This window comes from Zonotrichia leucophrys, chromosome 4 (genome assembly GCF_028769735.1).
Source record: "Zonotrichia leucophrys gambelii isolate GWCS_2022_RI chromosome 4, RI_Zleu_2.0, whole genome shotgun sequence".
NCBI classification, from domain to species: Eukaryota; Metazoa; Chordata; class Aves; order Passeriformes; family Passerellidae; genus Zonotrichia; species Zonotrichia leucophrys.
Window position 1 is genome coordinate 58,939,083 of NC_088173.1, and position 15,592 is coordinate 58,954,674.

At 36.8% G+C, this 15,592-nt stretch overlaps 1 protein-coding gene across 17 annotated transcripts in view; it reads right to left on the reverse strand.

Annotated features, from left to right (window-relative positions):
• Positions 1-15,592, reverse strand: part of KCNIP4 (potassium voltage-gated channel interacting protein 4) — a 389,569-nt gene that overhangs the window by 4,567 nt on the left and 369,410 nt on the right. For 7 of the 17 annotated variants that reach the window (XM_064711872.1, XM_064711865.1, XM_064711867.1 and 4 more), the window contains 5 exons: positions 11,219-11,289; positions 4,174-4,281; positions 2,764-2,868; positions 2,133-2,195; positions 42-750 (listed from right to left, as the gene is read on the reverse strand). In XM_064711872.1, the coding sequence (XP_064567942.1) occupies positions 580-750; positions 2,133-2,195; positions 2,764-2,868; positions 4,174-4,281; positions 11,219-11,289 (518 nt within the window). In that variant the 3' untranslated portion in view covers positions 42-579. Of the gene's footprint in view, positions 1-35; positions 751-2,132; positions 2,196-2,763; positions 2,869-4,173; positions 4,282-11,218; positions 11,290-15,592 lie in introns of those variants that run through there. The other 10 variants (XM_064711873.1, XM_064711875.1, XM_064711871.1 and 7 more) reach the window with 3 other exon arrangements.

The following is a 15,592-nucleotide window of genomic DNA, read 5'->3' on the forward strand; positions in this document are numbered from 1 at the left end:
AAAAGGAGTAAAAGGAATATAATTCTGCAAATCACTAAGTTCAGTATGATCTATGATTCTATGAATCCCAGCCCCAAACCTCATTTCTAAAACCAAATCTCAATATAAACATGAATTACATACTTTGAAGCACAGCAGTCTTAAAAGAATAATATTTCTTAATTGGCAGAGAGACAAAAACTTAGGTAGCAAGATACTTTTTGTGTCAAAAAACCATAGCCACCATTGAAGTTAAAAGCAAGGGAAGGTGAGATAAGTAGCATGATGACAATTATAGCATTCTGTAGCATTCATTGTGTCTCCATCGTGTCCCAGTTTAGAGAGCATCTCTCTCATGTGTATTCTGAATACTTAGAACAAGTAAATTAATCTTCTAACAGACTTGAGAGACTGAATTGCACTGGATAAGGAAAGCAGGCAATTCCTTACTAAAGGTATTAATTTTCTTTGTAAATGAATCATTCAGCCCATCACAATGATTGCTGTCATATGCAGATTAATGTGTCATTTAACTTCTAGAATGCTACAGACCTCAGCTGGGGAACGAATCTCATCTCTGTTTCTGATGATCACACAGTGTTAGCAGAGGAAATGACTTTTGTTGGTATTGAGCAAGACTGACAAGCTGGAACCACGGTCAGTGCAACAGAGCATTGCTGACAGATGAGACACTGCCCAGTGCCTGTTGCTAAGGATACACAGAACAGCCACAGTTAGCAGAGCTCTTGGCTGTCTTTTATCCCCCAAAATCTGTGGATTAAAATCAAACCAAGTTACACTTACTAGGTAGCTGCACTCAAAAAAGCAACTCCAACAAATAGCTACAGATGCATATAAAAATAGACTGCTTCTAGAGCATCTTTGAGCATCTAGAGATTTCCCTATTCCAAATAGTTAAAAACCTAAAAAATGCATTAAATGCATTTATCTTCATAGTCTTGTTATCATCTGTCTCTTTATTACTCTGTTCTTGATATAAAAGACAAGAATCAATAAGCAGGGGTTATAATGCTGGTCTCTATCAGCTTCGTATTAATCAGTCTGCTGGGCAAGGTATCAGTAGACCACTACTACAACTTCTTAAATTTGTCACTGTAACAAACAGTATCAGGCTTATTGGCCACATGAATTTACATAGTGTAATCAGGCCTATCATATTCACTCTGTCTAATCTGATGCTTTACTATACACAACAACCTTGATCTTGGAGTGTCCTGTGTAGAGCCAGGAATTGGACTCACTTGTCCTGGTGGGTGCCTTCCAACTGAGCATATTCTATAATTCTATTAACCTCTTATCTTGCCAAAAGCTAATCATTCTTATACTCTATCATGTTTCTTTTTCTTGCAATTTTAAACTGAAAAATTAACCGGATTTCCTTAAATTTATGAAAATGCAACTTATCTTTCTTCATATCACCTACTGGTCAGAGAACGAGCTGGTTTCTGAAGAGCAGAGGAGTGAAAATAGTCTGTAACTCCTGCTTCAGAAGTTCTCCATTCTGGCTCTAGGGGCCAGGAGCTGCTGGAAGAATTTTTTTCTTGCTGTCAAGAAATTGACAGCCACTTGGGTGGCATAAAGGCTTGTGGCTGATAATCACAATCAGTTTACACCCTTGCCTTGAGAAAACTTGTCTGGTGTTCACTCTTGCCGTCCAACACTTTGCAAGCCTCTTGCACTCTCTTTTTATAAGGCTTCACTGCTTATAAGCACATCACAACTCACTGAGAAACTCAGCCATGGATGACAAATTTTCAGGCAATATTATTATTGCCATGATTATATGCCAGTTGTGACAGAACAGTGTGCCCCAGCATGAACAGAAGATAGAAATAAATATTTAGCTGAATGTAAAGAAACTTTTTTCCACCAAGTGTAAACAATACACTATTAAAGAGAGAAAGGATAATGGCACAGCTGTCTAATAAGCAATGACAGCTTGTGTATAATAGCTCTTCTGCAGATTCAGGACACAAATTTATTTACACTGTCCAGTGTTTCTGTGTAATGGTGTACATAGATATTCTACCTCAGGAAAATGCTGTCTCTGGTATTAAGATCACTCTCACTGACACTCCAGAAATCTGTGATAGAAATAGCCAACAGATACACATTCAGTACTTAATACTTACTTTCTGGCAGCTCTCAATGAATTCATCTATGGTAACTACTCCATCTTTGTTCTTGTCCATTTTCTGTATTTAAAAAAGAAAAAGAAAACAAGTACAGGAATTGGGTTTGTGTGGCCAAGCTTTGGTAGCAGGAGAGCTACAGAAGTGAGAAGCTGCCAGAAACATCCCCCATGTGCAGCAGAGCCAAAGCCAGCCAGCTCCAGGACCTGCTGCTGGCCAAGGCTGAGCAATGAGGAATGATAACCTCTTCAGCCCTTTGTTAGATTATCTCTGCCCTGTTCATTTGAGACAGGGAGTGAGAGAGAGGCTTTGGTGGGTGCCTGGCATCCAGACAGGGTCAACCCTCCACAGTATGTTTCTTCTCCTGAATTCCTGTGTGAAACAAGTCCTTTTCGTTGTTCATTTCAGTTATATGCCAGCATAGGAACAACCAGTCCAAAAGTCATAGTAAGTGGACTATGCTTAAAGAGCTTTTGTTGAAAAAACAGGGTGTGATGAGTAGGTCTGGGAAACTTGGAATGGAACCACAGAGAATAGAAAGGATTACAGAATTGGAAGGATATGTTATAACAATGAAAATCTTTATCTGCTCACTGAGCAGTCTTTTCAGCTTGTATGTTATGTGACCTACCTGGAAAAATGTTTCCACATGTTGTCTAGGTGCATCTTCTTTGAGAACGGGATAGGTGCATTTCCCCATCATGTCGTATATTGCTTTCATGATATCGAGCATTTCCTGAAGAGGAAAAAATTACATTTCTGCAATGTAATGTGCATTTTCACCACCAACTCATAAAAACTTGCACTGTTTGGTGAATCCCCAGCTGAGCATCCCAGGATGGGGGGCACAAGGACATGCTGACAGTGTGGGCACCCATCACCCCAAGGGGCTCCTGCACTGCCCCTTCCATGGCCTCTTTTCCAGATAACCTTCCAGTTCTTGGACACAGAAGTGCTGCTCTTTGACTTCTGGAATGTCCACTGCTTTAACTCAGAACATAATTTTTTAGGATTTGCATTTTAGAATAAAATTCTGGAATTCACCTAGGTATCTTTTTTTTTTTTTTTGACTGAGCAGATTCAAGAAGGAACTACTTAATTCTTAGAAAATCTAGCATCTGATTTCAGCTTTCATAGATGTGTAATTTCAATTTCAAATGATTATAATATATGAAAGTTCATGGATTGTGGGAAAAATCTCTCAATATCTCATGAATAAAAATAAAAAGAAGTTCTGTGATAGCAAGTGAGCGGCTAAAGCACATCACCTTCTTACAACTTATTTTCCCTAAATAAAATAAAAACAGCCACGAGCACACCTGCACATATGCAGAGTCATCCTCCTTTCATATCATAATCTTTGAATTTTGAGTGGCTTGTGAAAATTTTAATAATTTCAAAAACAAGTCATCTGTAGTATGCTAAGAAATTTTTGACATACATTCCTCTTTTATAATGAATCTGAAGTGTTTTCTAAAAGTGTAAAACTATAAGTGTAATTTATATCTTTTCATAAACCCCACTTAAAAAATAAACCTCCATATATTTTGATGAAATGCTCCTTTAGTCCCACTTATTTTAAGTATGTGTTTGAATCCTTGCAGAATAAAAGATGTAAAAATCTTTCTTTATAAGTCCTGTTTCAAGTCAAAATTATTAGAAGTAGATTAATAAAATATGTAACAACTATTGTCCACATACTTAATTCACTTTTGTCCAAATATCCCACCAATCTGTTCTAGGAACTGTATGGGCAAAGATGTAGGCATAAGTTGAAGCCAACTATTTCTGTACCTGTTGTGTTCAGAAACATAATTTCTGAAGAATTCTGAACTTTTGCAATTTCTATAAAGACTTTTCCTTTTCAATGTTCATATATGCCTTTAAAATAAGACAATTACTCTAATTTTTAGTGTGTCTAACTTCATAATATCTGATAACTTGTTAGCAAATTCAATTTGACAATGAAGCCATTCTTCTTTGAATGCAAGACTTAGCTAACAACATTTACTTTCAGTGATTAATAAGAAGTAGATCTTACCTCTTTAGTTATATATCCATCCTTGTTTATATCATACAAGTTGAAAGCCCAGTTCAGTTTCTCCTGTACTGTCCCTCGGAGTAAAATTGAGAGACCCATAACAAAATCCTAAATAGACAAAAGGTCTTGGTCAGTTTGGAAATGAGCAGTTTTCCTCAAAAACTCAGAAATCCAGAATAATGCATTTGTCAGAAGTATGAAAAGATGTGTTGTTTCAAATTTCTTTACTTCACTGTGAGTGCTAATGATTTCTGGATTAACAATCTAGGCACTATTTCCTACACTCATAATTAATAAGTAAATTGAGTAATTTTCTATAAAGTAAACATAATTTTCTGTTACTGGTTGTAGCCTCTAAAAGCCTAACATCTTACATAAGCAGCTCCCGTTGAAGTGAGTACCAGGAAAAATCCATCCCCATGGTTTAATGGTCCAAGAAAAGCTTAAATAGTAGCTAGATTAATCTAAGCACAGGAGACCAATTTGGGGAAAACCATGTACTAAGGAACATTAAATTCTTGTTAAACATCTACCTTGTTAAAGTGGAATATGTAGTTCTCAGATCTCTTAGACCAATCTGCTGCAGCCAATATTTCAAACTTCATGTGCAACACTGCACACCTCAATTCTTATTACTTTTATTGGAAGTATGATAGGGAATAATAAATATATTACATGTCCATCTGCCTTTTAATGTTTTTGTGACCCATCAATGCTCCATTGCTGCAGAGCTATTCCACAGAAATTAATCAGAAGGCTTTTGAGATTGTTTATATGTAGTATTTGGTTATAGATTTTTGTTTCATATTAAATACTCAGTTGACAGCACAAACCTCACATTTACTGAGCATTGTTCAGATTGAAGAAAATAGCAACTCCCATCACCTCTCTTCTGTATTTCTCAGCATGTTAATATTTTGTAAGCAATAGCGTTTTTTTTCCTTAACCATCTCCTCCACCTCTTTTTATTTGATAAGCATATGAACCCATAAATTTGTGAAACTGCTTTCATAATACATTGAGCAGAATATGGCAAGTGTGTACATTTAAATGTGTCTTTCTACATTGCTTGCAATGACATACAGGAAGTGTTAGAGTAACATTAGAGACAATAAAAGCCAAAATATTTCTTATTTGCACCAGCAAGGTTTTGCATTTTGTCTAATGCAGGAACAATGGAAAAGACTAGACTGAGGTTAGACATAAATTTAAAAGGCCTGGTGCACCACAAAGTCAAAGAAATATACCTGATACTCTGAAGTATACACCGATATCATGGACTCAGGTGGTCTAGCAGGCACAGACAGCTCTTCTGACAGCTTCAGTCTTTTTAGCAATTCAATTGACATGCTCTGGGCTTTCTTAGTCTGTCAAAATTTCTGTCTTATTGGCATATGTGCCCTTTGGGGTAAATGGGTACATGAATCCTGAAAGAATTTTGTTCATCTTGTCTACATCTCAATGACTAATTGAGGGTCACAGGGTTAAATCTCCAAACAGTTCTTTACCAATGTACTATTAAACATTAAATTGTTCAAGAAACTCAGAACAGATTTGATCACATTACAGCATTAGCAATTAATCTTTTTCATTCAGTACCACGTCTTCAAATCTTTTCTGTACAGTTTTACGTTCTTGATGTAGCTTCTCCTTAAGTCCTTTGTGGAGGTCCTCAGTTGCATTATTTTCTTACCTTATATCTAAGAATTGTGAATTTGTTTTTATTTTGGCAGAGCAACATTTAAAAAATTTATCTAAAATAAATCCATTTTTCTTTTCTTGTTCAATTCTCTTTGTTTCTTTCTGTGGTGCACCACTTGTGTTAGCTGGCTTCCCAGAATCATTTCTACCCCCATTTCCAAGGCTATCCTTCTATCATCAGTTTTAAAAAAAAACCCTTGACTTAATATTGTTTTTTATGGGATTGGGAATTGTTAAAGAGTAGAGACAACTCAAAAATCTTCCAGGTATATGCTCTAAACATTGCAGCAGTGAGTTATCTCCTTCCATATTGCATCAACATGTTTTGGGATCACACATAGTTCAGGTGCATTGCCTTTGTCTGAGTGTTGTACAGGAGTAATATCAGAAACAATAGAAAGGATTGTTCATAATAGGAAGTTGTGATGAGCTGGATAAGGACCCAGCTAGGATGGGATGTCTTTTCCACACACTTACTTTCAAGTAACTGAAGGACACAGTAATAGAATCACACAGAAATGGAGTATCTGATTCAGTGGATATAGGCCAAATCCACAGGGTATTTTGGGCTAGAGCCTTGAAAGGAAAATGCTCTGCAGGGTGGAAGGCAATGTGTGTGACAGGAGCAGTGCAGCCATTCTGTGTTAAGCAATAACCCAGTGCAGAGAGCCACAGTAAAGCAGCAGTGCAGAGGGAAGCAGCTACACTCAGGGAGCAGCTGCCCATCTTTATGCACGAAACCAACAACTCAGTGATGCACAAATCACACACACCATTTAGCAAAGAGCATCAATACAAGTCCCCATTACAGTATTAGAGCACCCAGATGCTGTTTTCCATCCTGGTTTAGACATGTAATTTCTAGGGAGAGAGGAATTCTACTTTTAGAACTTGTTTATTTTTAAAGAAAATTTCACCATACTCAGATGCACACATGCTCTGAGAATGCTGCCACTGCCCACTGAGATGGATGGTCCTGCTCAGCTGAGCACCTAATGGGGAGAGGTGATTTGATCTAGGGTGACAAAGGAGCCTGAAACAGGAAGTCTGAGCTGAGACAACTCTAGGTTGGGTCTTTCTTCAGTCTGTGACAGTGAAGTTAGAAACACAAAGCCTCTTCCTTGGTACTTTGCTTTACTCCTTTCCACAGTTTCCTGTTTGCAACTTGCCAGTTTCCTGCAGAGCATGCTAATACTTGTTAAAACCTCCTTCTGTGCCTAATTCTGAATCTTCAGGCAAGGGGGATGTCTCACTGAGGGGTTGCAAAATGCAGCATCATTGCACCTGTATCAGAGCCTGTGTGTACTCAGAGGCTGCTGACATTTCTGTTCTGCATACAGCTGTAGAGAATGTCTGGTTGTGATCTGGAATGAACTTAGATTTGTGGGGCTTTTGTCAGCAGTGATTAATTATCTCCTAGCAAGGTTGTTGATGACATTCTGATTGCTTTATCTCTCAGTAAATCTTTGGGGATAATTAGTTCATTAATAAATTAATTAAAAAAGCTTATTAGTGTGCTGTCTCAAATCCATAGGAAAGCATAAAATTATTCACCTGGTCATGTGTTCCTTTATATCTTTTTCAGAAATAGGTAGAAGTGGGTAGGCAGAACCTTAATCCATTTTTAAATTTAGATTTTAGGATTTTGAAAAGGAATCAAGTGATGGCACAGAAGTGGTGGAGGCCTGGTGTATGTAAAACAAAGGTCTAAGAGAAGGAACTGCTTCTTTGTAGCTACTTTAAATCAGATGGTGTTAAAATGCCTATGAGATCACCACTTACTAAAAAAAAATGAGCTCATTTCCTACGTGACATGGACAAACGTTTTTGTGTTGAACCCACAGAATCATGCTTGTGAACCTCATGAAATTCAATGGGGCCAAGTTCAAAGTCCTGCACCTGGATCAGGGCAATCCCAAGCCAAAATAAAGGCTGGGCAGAAAATGGATTACGAGCAGCCCTGAGGAAAATGACTTGGGGATATTGATTGATGACAAACTCAACATGAACCAGCAATGTGGGCTTGCAGCCCAGAAAGCCAATCATGACCTGGGCTGAATCAAAGTAAACTGGACCACAAGGTCAAGGAAGGTGATTCTGTCCCTCTTTGCCTTCATGAGACCCCACCTGGAATACTGCATCCAGCTTAGGGGCTGAATGACATGGACCTGCTGGAAGAAGTCCAGAGGACTGGAGCACCTCTGCTATGAAGACAGGCTGAGAGTTGGGCTTGCTCAGCTGGGAGGAGAGAAGGCTCCAGGGGCACCTTAAAGCACCTCTCATTACCTAAAGTGGGCCTACAAGAGAGCTGGGAAGGGACTCTGCACAAGGACATGTAGGAACAGGACAAGGGGAATGGCTTTAAACTGACAGAGAGTAGGTTTAAATTAACTATTAGGAAGAAATTCTTCTCTGTGAGGATGGTGAGGCACTGGAACAGGTTTCCCAGAGAAGCTGTGAATGCCCTATTGCTGGAAGTGTTTAAGGTCATGTTGGATGGGGCTTCAAGCAACCTGCTCCAGTGGGAGGTGTCCTTGCCCATGGCAGGGGGGTTGGAACAAGATGATCTTCAAGGTGTTTTCCAATCCAAGGCATTCTGTGATTCTATGACTTAGTTAACTATTGCCTTCATAATACTGCCTTGGACACCACTTTTATTATTAGTGAAATATGAAGTAGTGTTTGACCTTAAGCATGGAAGTGAGTTAGCATGCTTGCTAATTTATTAACCAATAAAGTTTTGTTTTGATTAAATATGACAGAAGTCTAAATATCTCCATTGTGTTTGGCCACAGCACTGTGCTTTAAAGCACTGAGAATTTGTGGGATTATTTAATGACTTTCAGAAAGGTCACATTTAAAGCAACCTCAATCTGCATCTGCAACAAATGAAGGATACTGATTTGGATATTTGCATGTGTGTGCAATGAGCTTTACTTTGACAATACGTCTAAAGTTACTTAGCCTCCGTTTTTCTGACTGTGTAAATAGCTTTGAGGCCAGATCTTTATTTTGGCTCAATGACAATATACATGCAGCAAATAAAAACCTTGCTTTTGTATCTGTCTCTGTCTAATGAAAAAATAACTTCACTAACATGCCCAAAGAGCTCTCCAATAGTTGGGTCACTGGGTCTTCAGAAACTCTGTCATATTAAAACAAAACTAACTAGTTCACAAAACAAATGAAATAAATTAGTCTCAAAATTAATACAATCCTGGGATAAAGAGAGATAAGTTCAAGTACCTAATTTTATAAGTTTGGTCTTTAGCTATATAAATCCTTAATTTAGAGATCCTGGCTTGTTACCAAAGAGCATATGGATTTAAGGACGACAAAACTCTAAGGACTCTAAAGACACAGCAATCTCACCAAGAAGCATCAATTGAGGTCTGCATTTAAGTTGTGCTCAGATCTAACTTTTCATTGTTGATGGTTGAAAATTTGAGGAATAAAGGGCAAAAAGCAAAAGTAAATTCTTTTTTTTTACCTACAACTCCAGCTACCACTGTTTCATGGGAAAATGAGAGTGCAACACATAAAAAAAAAAAAAGTCATTCAACAAAATAATTTTGCTGCCATTTCAGGTTTTGATAATCTTCCTTTATACAGGAGATAGCCAGAGTGTTTTCATCATAGGTAATTACCTTAAATTGTATTTACTCCTACACTTTGATATAGAAAGTACTTTGGAAAGAATGATTATTTTTTCTCCAAACTTCTTAACTACTCCTCTACCTTTTGAGCTGTTTACTTTTGTTGTTTTTCTAATGGAAATTAGAAAACTAGAATAAAGATTGGAATAGAAAGAAAATGGCACAGCAGGAAAAAATGAGATGATTGTATTTTGCACATTTCACAATATCTTCTTCTACATTTTGCAGCTATTTTCATGTGATTAGGAAAAAAACCCATACATTTTAAACTTCAGGAGGATGCTTTTAGAATGGCCATCATGCAGTTTGTAAGTATAATGTTTCTACAAGGACACAGAAGCAAGAGTGTTTTGATAGCAGTAGAGTTATGGTGGATTCAAAATTAGTGCAGATAATACGGAAATCTGGATCACTCATGTCTGCCTTGATATTGAACAAAAGTTCAGCACCTCTGCTTTTATTTTCCTGATTTATTTTATTCCAAAGCCCTTTATTCATGCACAAACCTGCACTCTGAGATAATCAAAGCGCTCCAAATCCAGTGCATTTCTGAAGACTTTCTGCCTGAAATACAAGTGTCAACAAATTGACCAGAAAAGGTAAAAAAAAAAATCTTTCATTCCCATTCTTTTTAATGATAATTGCAGAAATAATTTACTTATTCTAAAAGTAGTTCTCCTCAATGCGCCTGCTGTAACTGAAAGATGGGAAGTTTAAGTTAGATATACAAAATAAAGTCTTCACTGGGAGGGTGGTGAGGCGCTGGCACAGGTTGCCCAGAGAAGTTGTGGATCCCTATCCCTGGAAGTGCTCAGGGCCAGGTTGGATGAGGCAACTTGGTCTCCTGGGAGGTGTTCCTGTCCATGGCAAGGGGTTTGGAACTGGGTGATCTTTAAGATCCCTTACAATGCAAACCATTCTATGATTCTGTGATTAGATCAGACATGAATTAATCCTCCATTCCTGCTCCTAGTGAGTGTATTTATCACAAACCAATCAGAAGTTTAAGGAAATAATTAGTTCATTATAATCAAAACCAAAGAAAACATGACAAAACAAACATATCCTTTTGCAAATGAACTTTTTTTTTTTTTTTTAATTCCACAGCTTAAAATATTATCTCCTTTGCAGTATTTTGTACACCCTGTTCTCATCTACAGTATTGCAGTAAGGTCCCTTTTTTCCATATTATATTGTGTGGATGACATCAGCCTTACCAGGGAAAGGCAGAACTGGGAAAAAAGATTGGGCAGTTACATGGAAGAAGAATGAATTTGCAACTCTTGTGCTTTTAAAAAATTTGCTTTAAAGTCTTTTTCTAGAACTTTCTGGAAACTAAGCATGAAAAATCAGATTTTGGCTGAGTCATCTCCATAACATCAGTTGCTGTTCAGAAATCTCCTCTTGCAAAGGCAGAGAGGGAGAACTATTTTAGGTAACTTGTGTATAAATTAGGTTACCTTTTAAATTGACAGATTTTTAAAAATATTATGTAGTAGCACAGTCTCAGTTACCGTTATGGAATACACAACTGTAAAGTAATGACTTTTCTAATTGCATTGGAAAAACTTGAAACTTGAGTCACATCCCTAAATTTTCCCCAATGTGAGCCAGCCACCAAAGTGGACTTCATTACAAGGAATGGCAAAGTATTCAATTTTATAGAAATAAGCCATGGCATCACTTACCTCAAAACTTACAGATCCATTGTGATCAGTGTCAAATGCATTAAACAGAAAATGTGCATATGTTGTGGAATCTAAAATTTAAAGCAGAAAAAGGATTCACAGTAAGTAAATAATATTTAATAAAATTTAATTCTATTAAAATTATTTGATACCAAGATATATTTTAATACCAGAATTTCATAGCAAGACTAGCTTTCCAGTGAAATTTAAACTTCCTTTTTGGCAGGAGAGAAGGGATAAGATATAAGTGCAAAGAAACCAAAAATGAAAAATTCTGTCTGGAATATCTCTATTCATTTTTATTCTTGTGTTTGCTAGCCACTGGTACCTGAGCAAATAGCAAAGATGACTTATTATTGTACTCAGAAACAGCCTGTTTTAACAGGAACACTGACTGTGACAGGGATCGCATGCCTGCAATGAAGGCTGTGTTTATTTTCTCCCGTTAAATGAGGGAAGCAGACAATGCTCTCACCACACCCCACATGTGCTGGGTTTGCTCTGCACACAGATCTGTTCCCCAGGCTGAAGCTGATCTTTTCAGACAGCTGCTGGTGCTGTTGTGTCCTATGCTCACCCACAGGTGAGAGGAAATCCTCTCCTGAGACGCAGATTCTTAAAGCTGGCTTGCTGCTGAATTCCCATGATCGTGGCATTAGGGCTTGGAAAAATTGGCTGTGACTCACTAAATGGTCAGTAAGACTCTGAAAGATGACCTTAAACAAATCATCCCTTCACTATTTGCATACTTACTAAACCTCCTCCCCAGTGCATATTGACTCATTTCAGAAACCCACACAGCATGAATATAAATCTGTCAAGACTGTAACTTTTGTAAAGATCCTTTCTTCTATTTCCACTGAATGCCTTCTAAAAGACACAACCTGCTCCAGGAGTAATATATTGTGAGGAGAGCACTTATCCAGAGACAGCCCTCTGGATGTAAAGTAGAAGCTGCTGGGGTTAAGGGAAGTCAGCTGTCCTCAGTGTTTTTCCTTCCCTCAAAATCATGCAAATTAATGAAGGATGAGGATTGTTTACTTTTAATACTCAATTTTCCCTTTTTACCTCATATGTTTACAATAATTTTAGGCTAATTAACATAAACCTCACAAATTATTAATAAAGGGCAAAGTGTAATGAAATCAGCATCCCCTTTGCAGAACAAACTCCCTCTCATGGAAAAACCTGATCAGTGCTGAAATACCATTTTCTGATTTCTTGGCATTAACCCATTTTACCTTTTATATCAATCCTGCAAACCTTTATTTTTCACAGCCCAAAATACTGTTTTGTATTAAACTGAGCAATAGGCTGGCAACACTCAGCTGAAATGCCACCTTGACTTGAGCAACCAGATATACCAAAACTGAAGGCTTTGTGCTTCACAGATTCAGACCTGAAGAAAATTCTCTAGTCTTACTTCAATATGTTTATTCTGTATGATGTGAGATAATCATAACAAGAAAAACTACAATCTTTAAAACCTGTCTGTTAGCACATTTTCAGAGAATTAAATCCCCACCACCACTATTTGAGAGAGTCATTCATTCTTCCATGTGTCCAGTAACCACCATAATTGCTTAAGCGCAACTTGGCAGACACATTCCCACTTCAGCTGAAAAATGTAAATTTGTTGACTAGAGTTTATATTTAGCATTTTAATAGTCATATTTTCTATAATCTACTGAGACTTCTGTTGTGCAACAGAATATACTATGTAAATCATCTTCAGGGAAAAAAATGAGTTTTAGAGGTATAATTACTGTAAAAGGAATTTTAAATACCTTCCTATTCTCTTGACATCCATTTCTTAAAAACAAGTGAAATATTCCTGATTATTTTCTGTAGATGTACAGAAAACAGAAAGGGATTTTAATTTTGTTGCCCATACATTATACAATATACTACTTTTTTTGTATGATGGTATATGAAAAAAGGTCCCTAGTTGAAAAATATTTTTTCTGGTAACCCCTCTGAAAAAAAAAAAATCAAAAGCCTTTTTCAGAGTTGTTTGCTCAAGCAATTCTGATCTGAAATTTTGCCTTCAAAACCACAAAAGGATGAGGCATGCTAGTATTTTAATTAGAGCTGCTTAGTCTAATTTCCCATTTCCCCCCCTAAATCTTGAACATTATTCATTTTAGACAAAATCTTAATTTTTTAAATGAAATTGTATTTCATTCAATTTCTTTCCAAGGATCTGATATCTCAACTAGTAGGCTAATTTGCTATTTTAACAGGTTGAGATAGGAACAGCTCTTAAATTAGAATTCCCTTGAAAAACACCATCAAAGCATTTTAAACATCAGAGGCAAAAACCAGCAATCATCACACATGGAAGAGTAGGACTTATCAAACTACAAGCATGGTCTAATTTGTTCAGAAGTGATAAAGGAGTGTAATAATTATTCAGTGTGTGGATTCTTATCTATGACTTACTGGGTAGGGATGAAAAAATCCCAACTTTCATTTCAGGTGATCCACTGCAAAAATGCAGGGGGTATATTCATTCATCTCTATGGCAGTGAATCTAAAAATAAGTTTCTGGAGTGCCCTTTCTGGCATGAAAAGTTTTTTACAAAGCTACTTTTGCCTTTTAAAATACATTACTTTTGCTGCAATCCAGTGTCATTTCCTTTCCTTTGTTATTCTTGTTGCACCTTGTCTGATTTGTATTTCTCCTGTACCTGTCCTGTCCTGTAAAGTCTTGGAAGTTGCTTGAGGAAGTGACTTGCTGGATGACATTGAAAAATTTCTTTGGTTGCCCTGAAACTTACAATCTTATAGACATAATTTTGTTTGTTCAGATATGAATTATGCATTGAATATATGAATTGTCATAATGATACATTGTGTTGTACCTGGTTTTTCATCACACAGACAATTGGAGCACAGACCTACATGTTTTAATTTGCGGAAAACATTCAAGATTCTTCTTTCCTCTTTAATACTGGGATATACATAAAATCATTATTTTAAGAACAACTGAAATTTAGAGGCCTCAGCTGGACACATAATTTTGACAAGACCTTAAAGATTTAAGAACTCAGTCTGGTTTCTTAACTAGACATCCCAGTGCAGTTTTCACCTCCTCCTCCAAAGGATGCCACTGCCCTAAATGCCAGAGGAAGATCAGCATTAACACCAGGAATAGGGGTAGAAATAAGACATTTTGTACATATGCATTTTAACTACATTAATAGTTTTTCTTCTCTGTAACAACTAGATCTGGACTAATAAAGATTAGTCCTTTAAGATTACATTTACTCTCACAATATCTTTTGACTTCACTTTTAGAACAGGTGTTCTTTCTCTTTGCCCATAAAAAATTCTGGGTGCAACAATAGGAAATATGATAGATTTTTTCTGTTAAGCATAGTAAGGGTGTAAATCACATAGAATTGCTTTCACTACCCAAGGGTAACTACAAAATATAATATTACAAACTGTAATTGTTAGCTTGGTCTAAAAGTTTACAAAGAGAAACAATCAGTAGGCAGGTCAACCCTTCTAGCCTTTTGTTCATTTCTATTGAGTGTGCCTACTTCCTAATAATTTCAGAGATGGTAATCTGCTCCGAATGCTGCTCTTTACCTTCTAGGTCTTTATTCAAAATTAAACTAATGGGGAGATATTTTGTTCCTACCAATTAATGTGGGGTTTAAAATAAAGAATGAAAAGAAGGAGTTCTGAACAATCCCAGAGAAAAACACAAATCTCAAGAGCTCTGGGAGAAGCTGAAGAGATGGGACTGAAGGGTTGAGGGAGAATTTGAAGAGGGGTAACTGAATAGCAAATACTAGAGGAAGAAAAGAGAGGAAAAAAATTGAAATTGAAAGAAATCTGAGGTTCAAGGAAAAAAACCCGAAAGTGTTACATATTTTTGTGTTACCTTCATTGCACTAAAAAGATAATGAAAATAATAAAATAGCAGATCTCCTGGAAATCAATTAATTGAAATCAAGGTTAGCATTTAAGAGAAATCCCATAGAATTAAAGGTGTGGTTCTGTTGTTGATATGAGAGGGTACCTGCAGTGCCTCCTACAGTTCCTCCTACTGTGAAAGGGTTTTTTTGGGTAAAAGAGAATGGACAAGAATTTTTAGAAAGCTTAAAGAAAAATAACATACTCAGAGAAACTTGCTTTAATGGTACCCATCACAGGTAGTAACTTCATAACAGTAGACTGACTTCATGTACATACTATTGCATTTCATTCAAAAATACAGATTTAAAAATGTGTCCAACTACCAAGGAAGTACCCCTTGAGTTCAGACAGAGCTTGAGGGAACAATCTTGTTAATTTGAACAAGAGGCCCTTGTCAGACTTAGGAACTAGCAGACATACTGCAGGACTAATTATGTCTGCCAA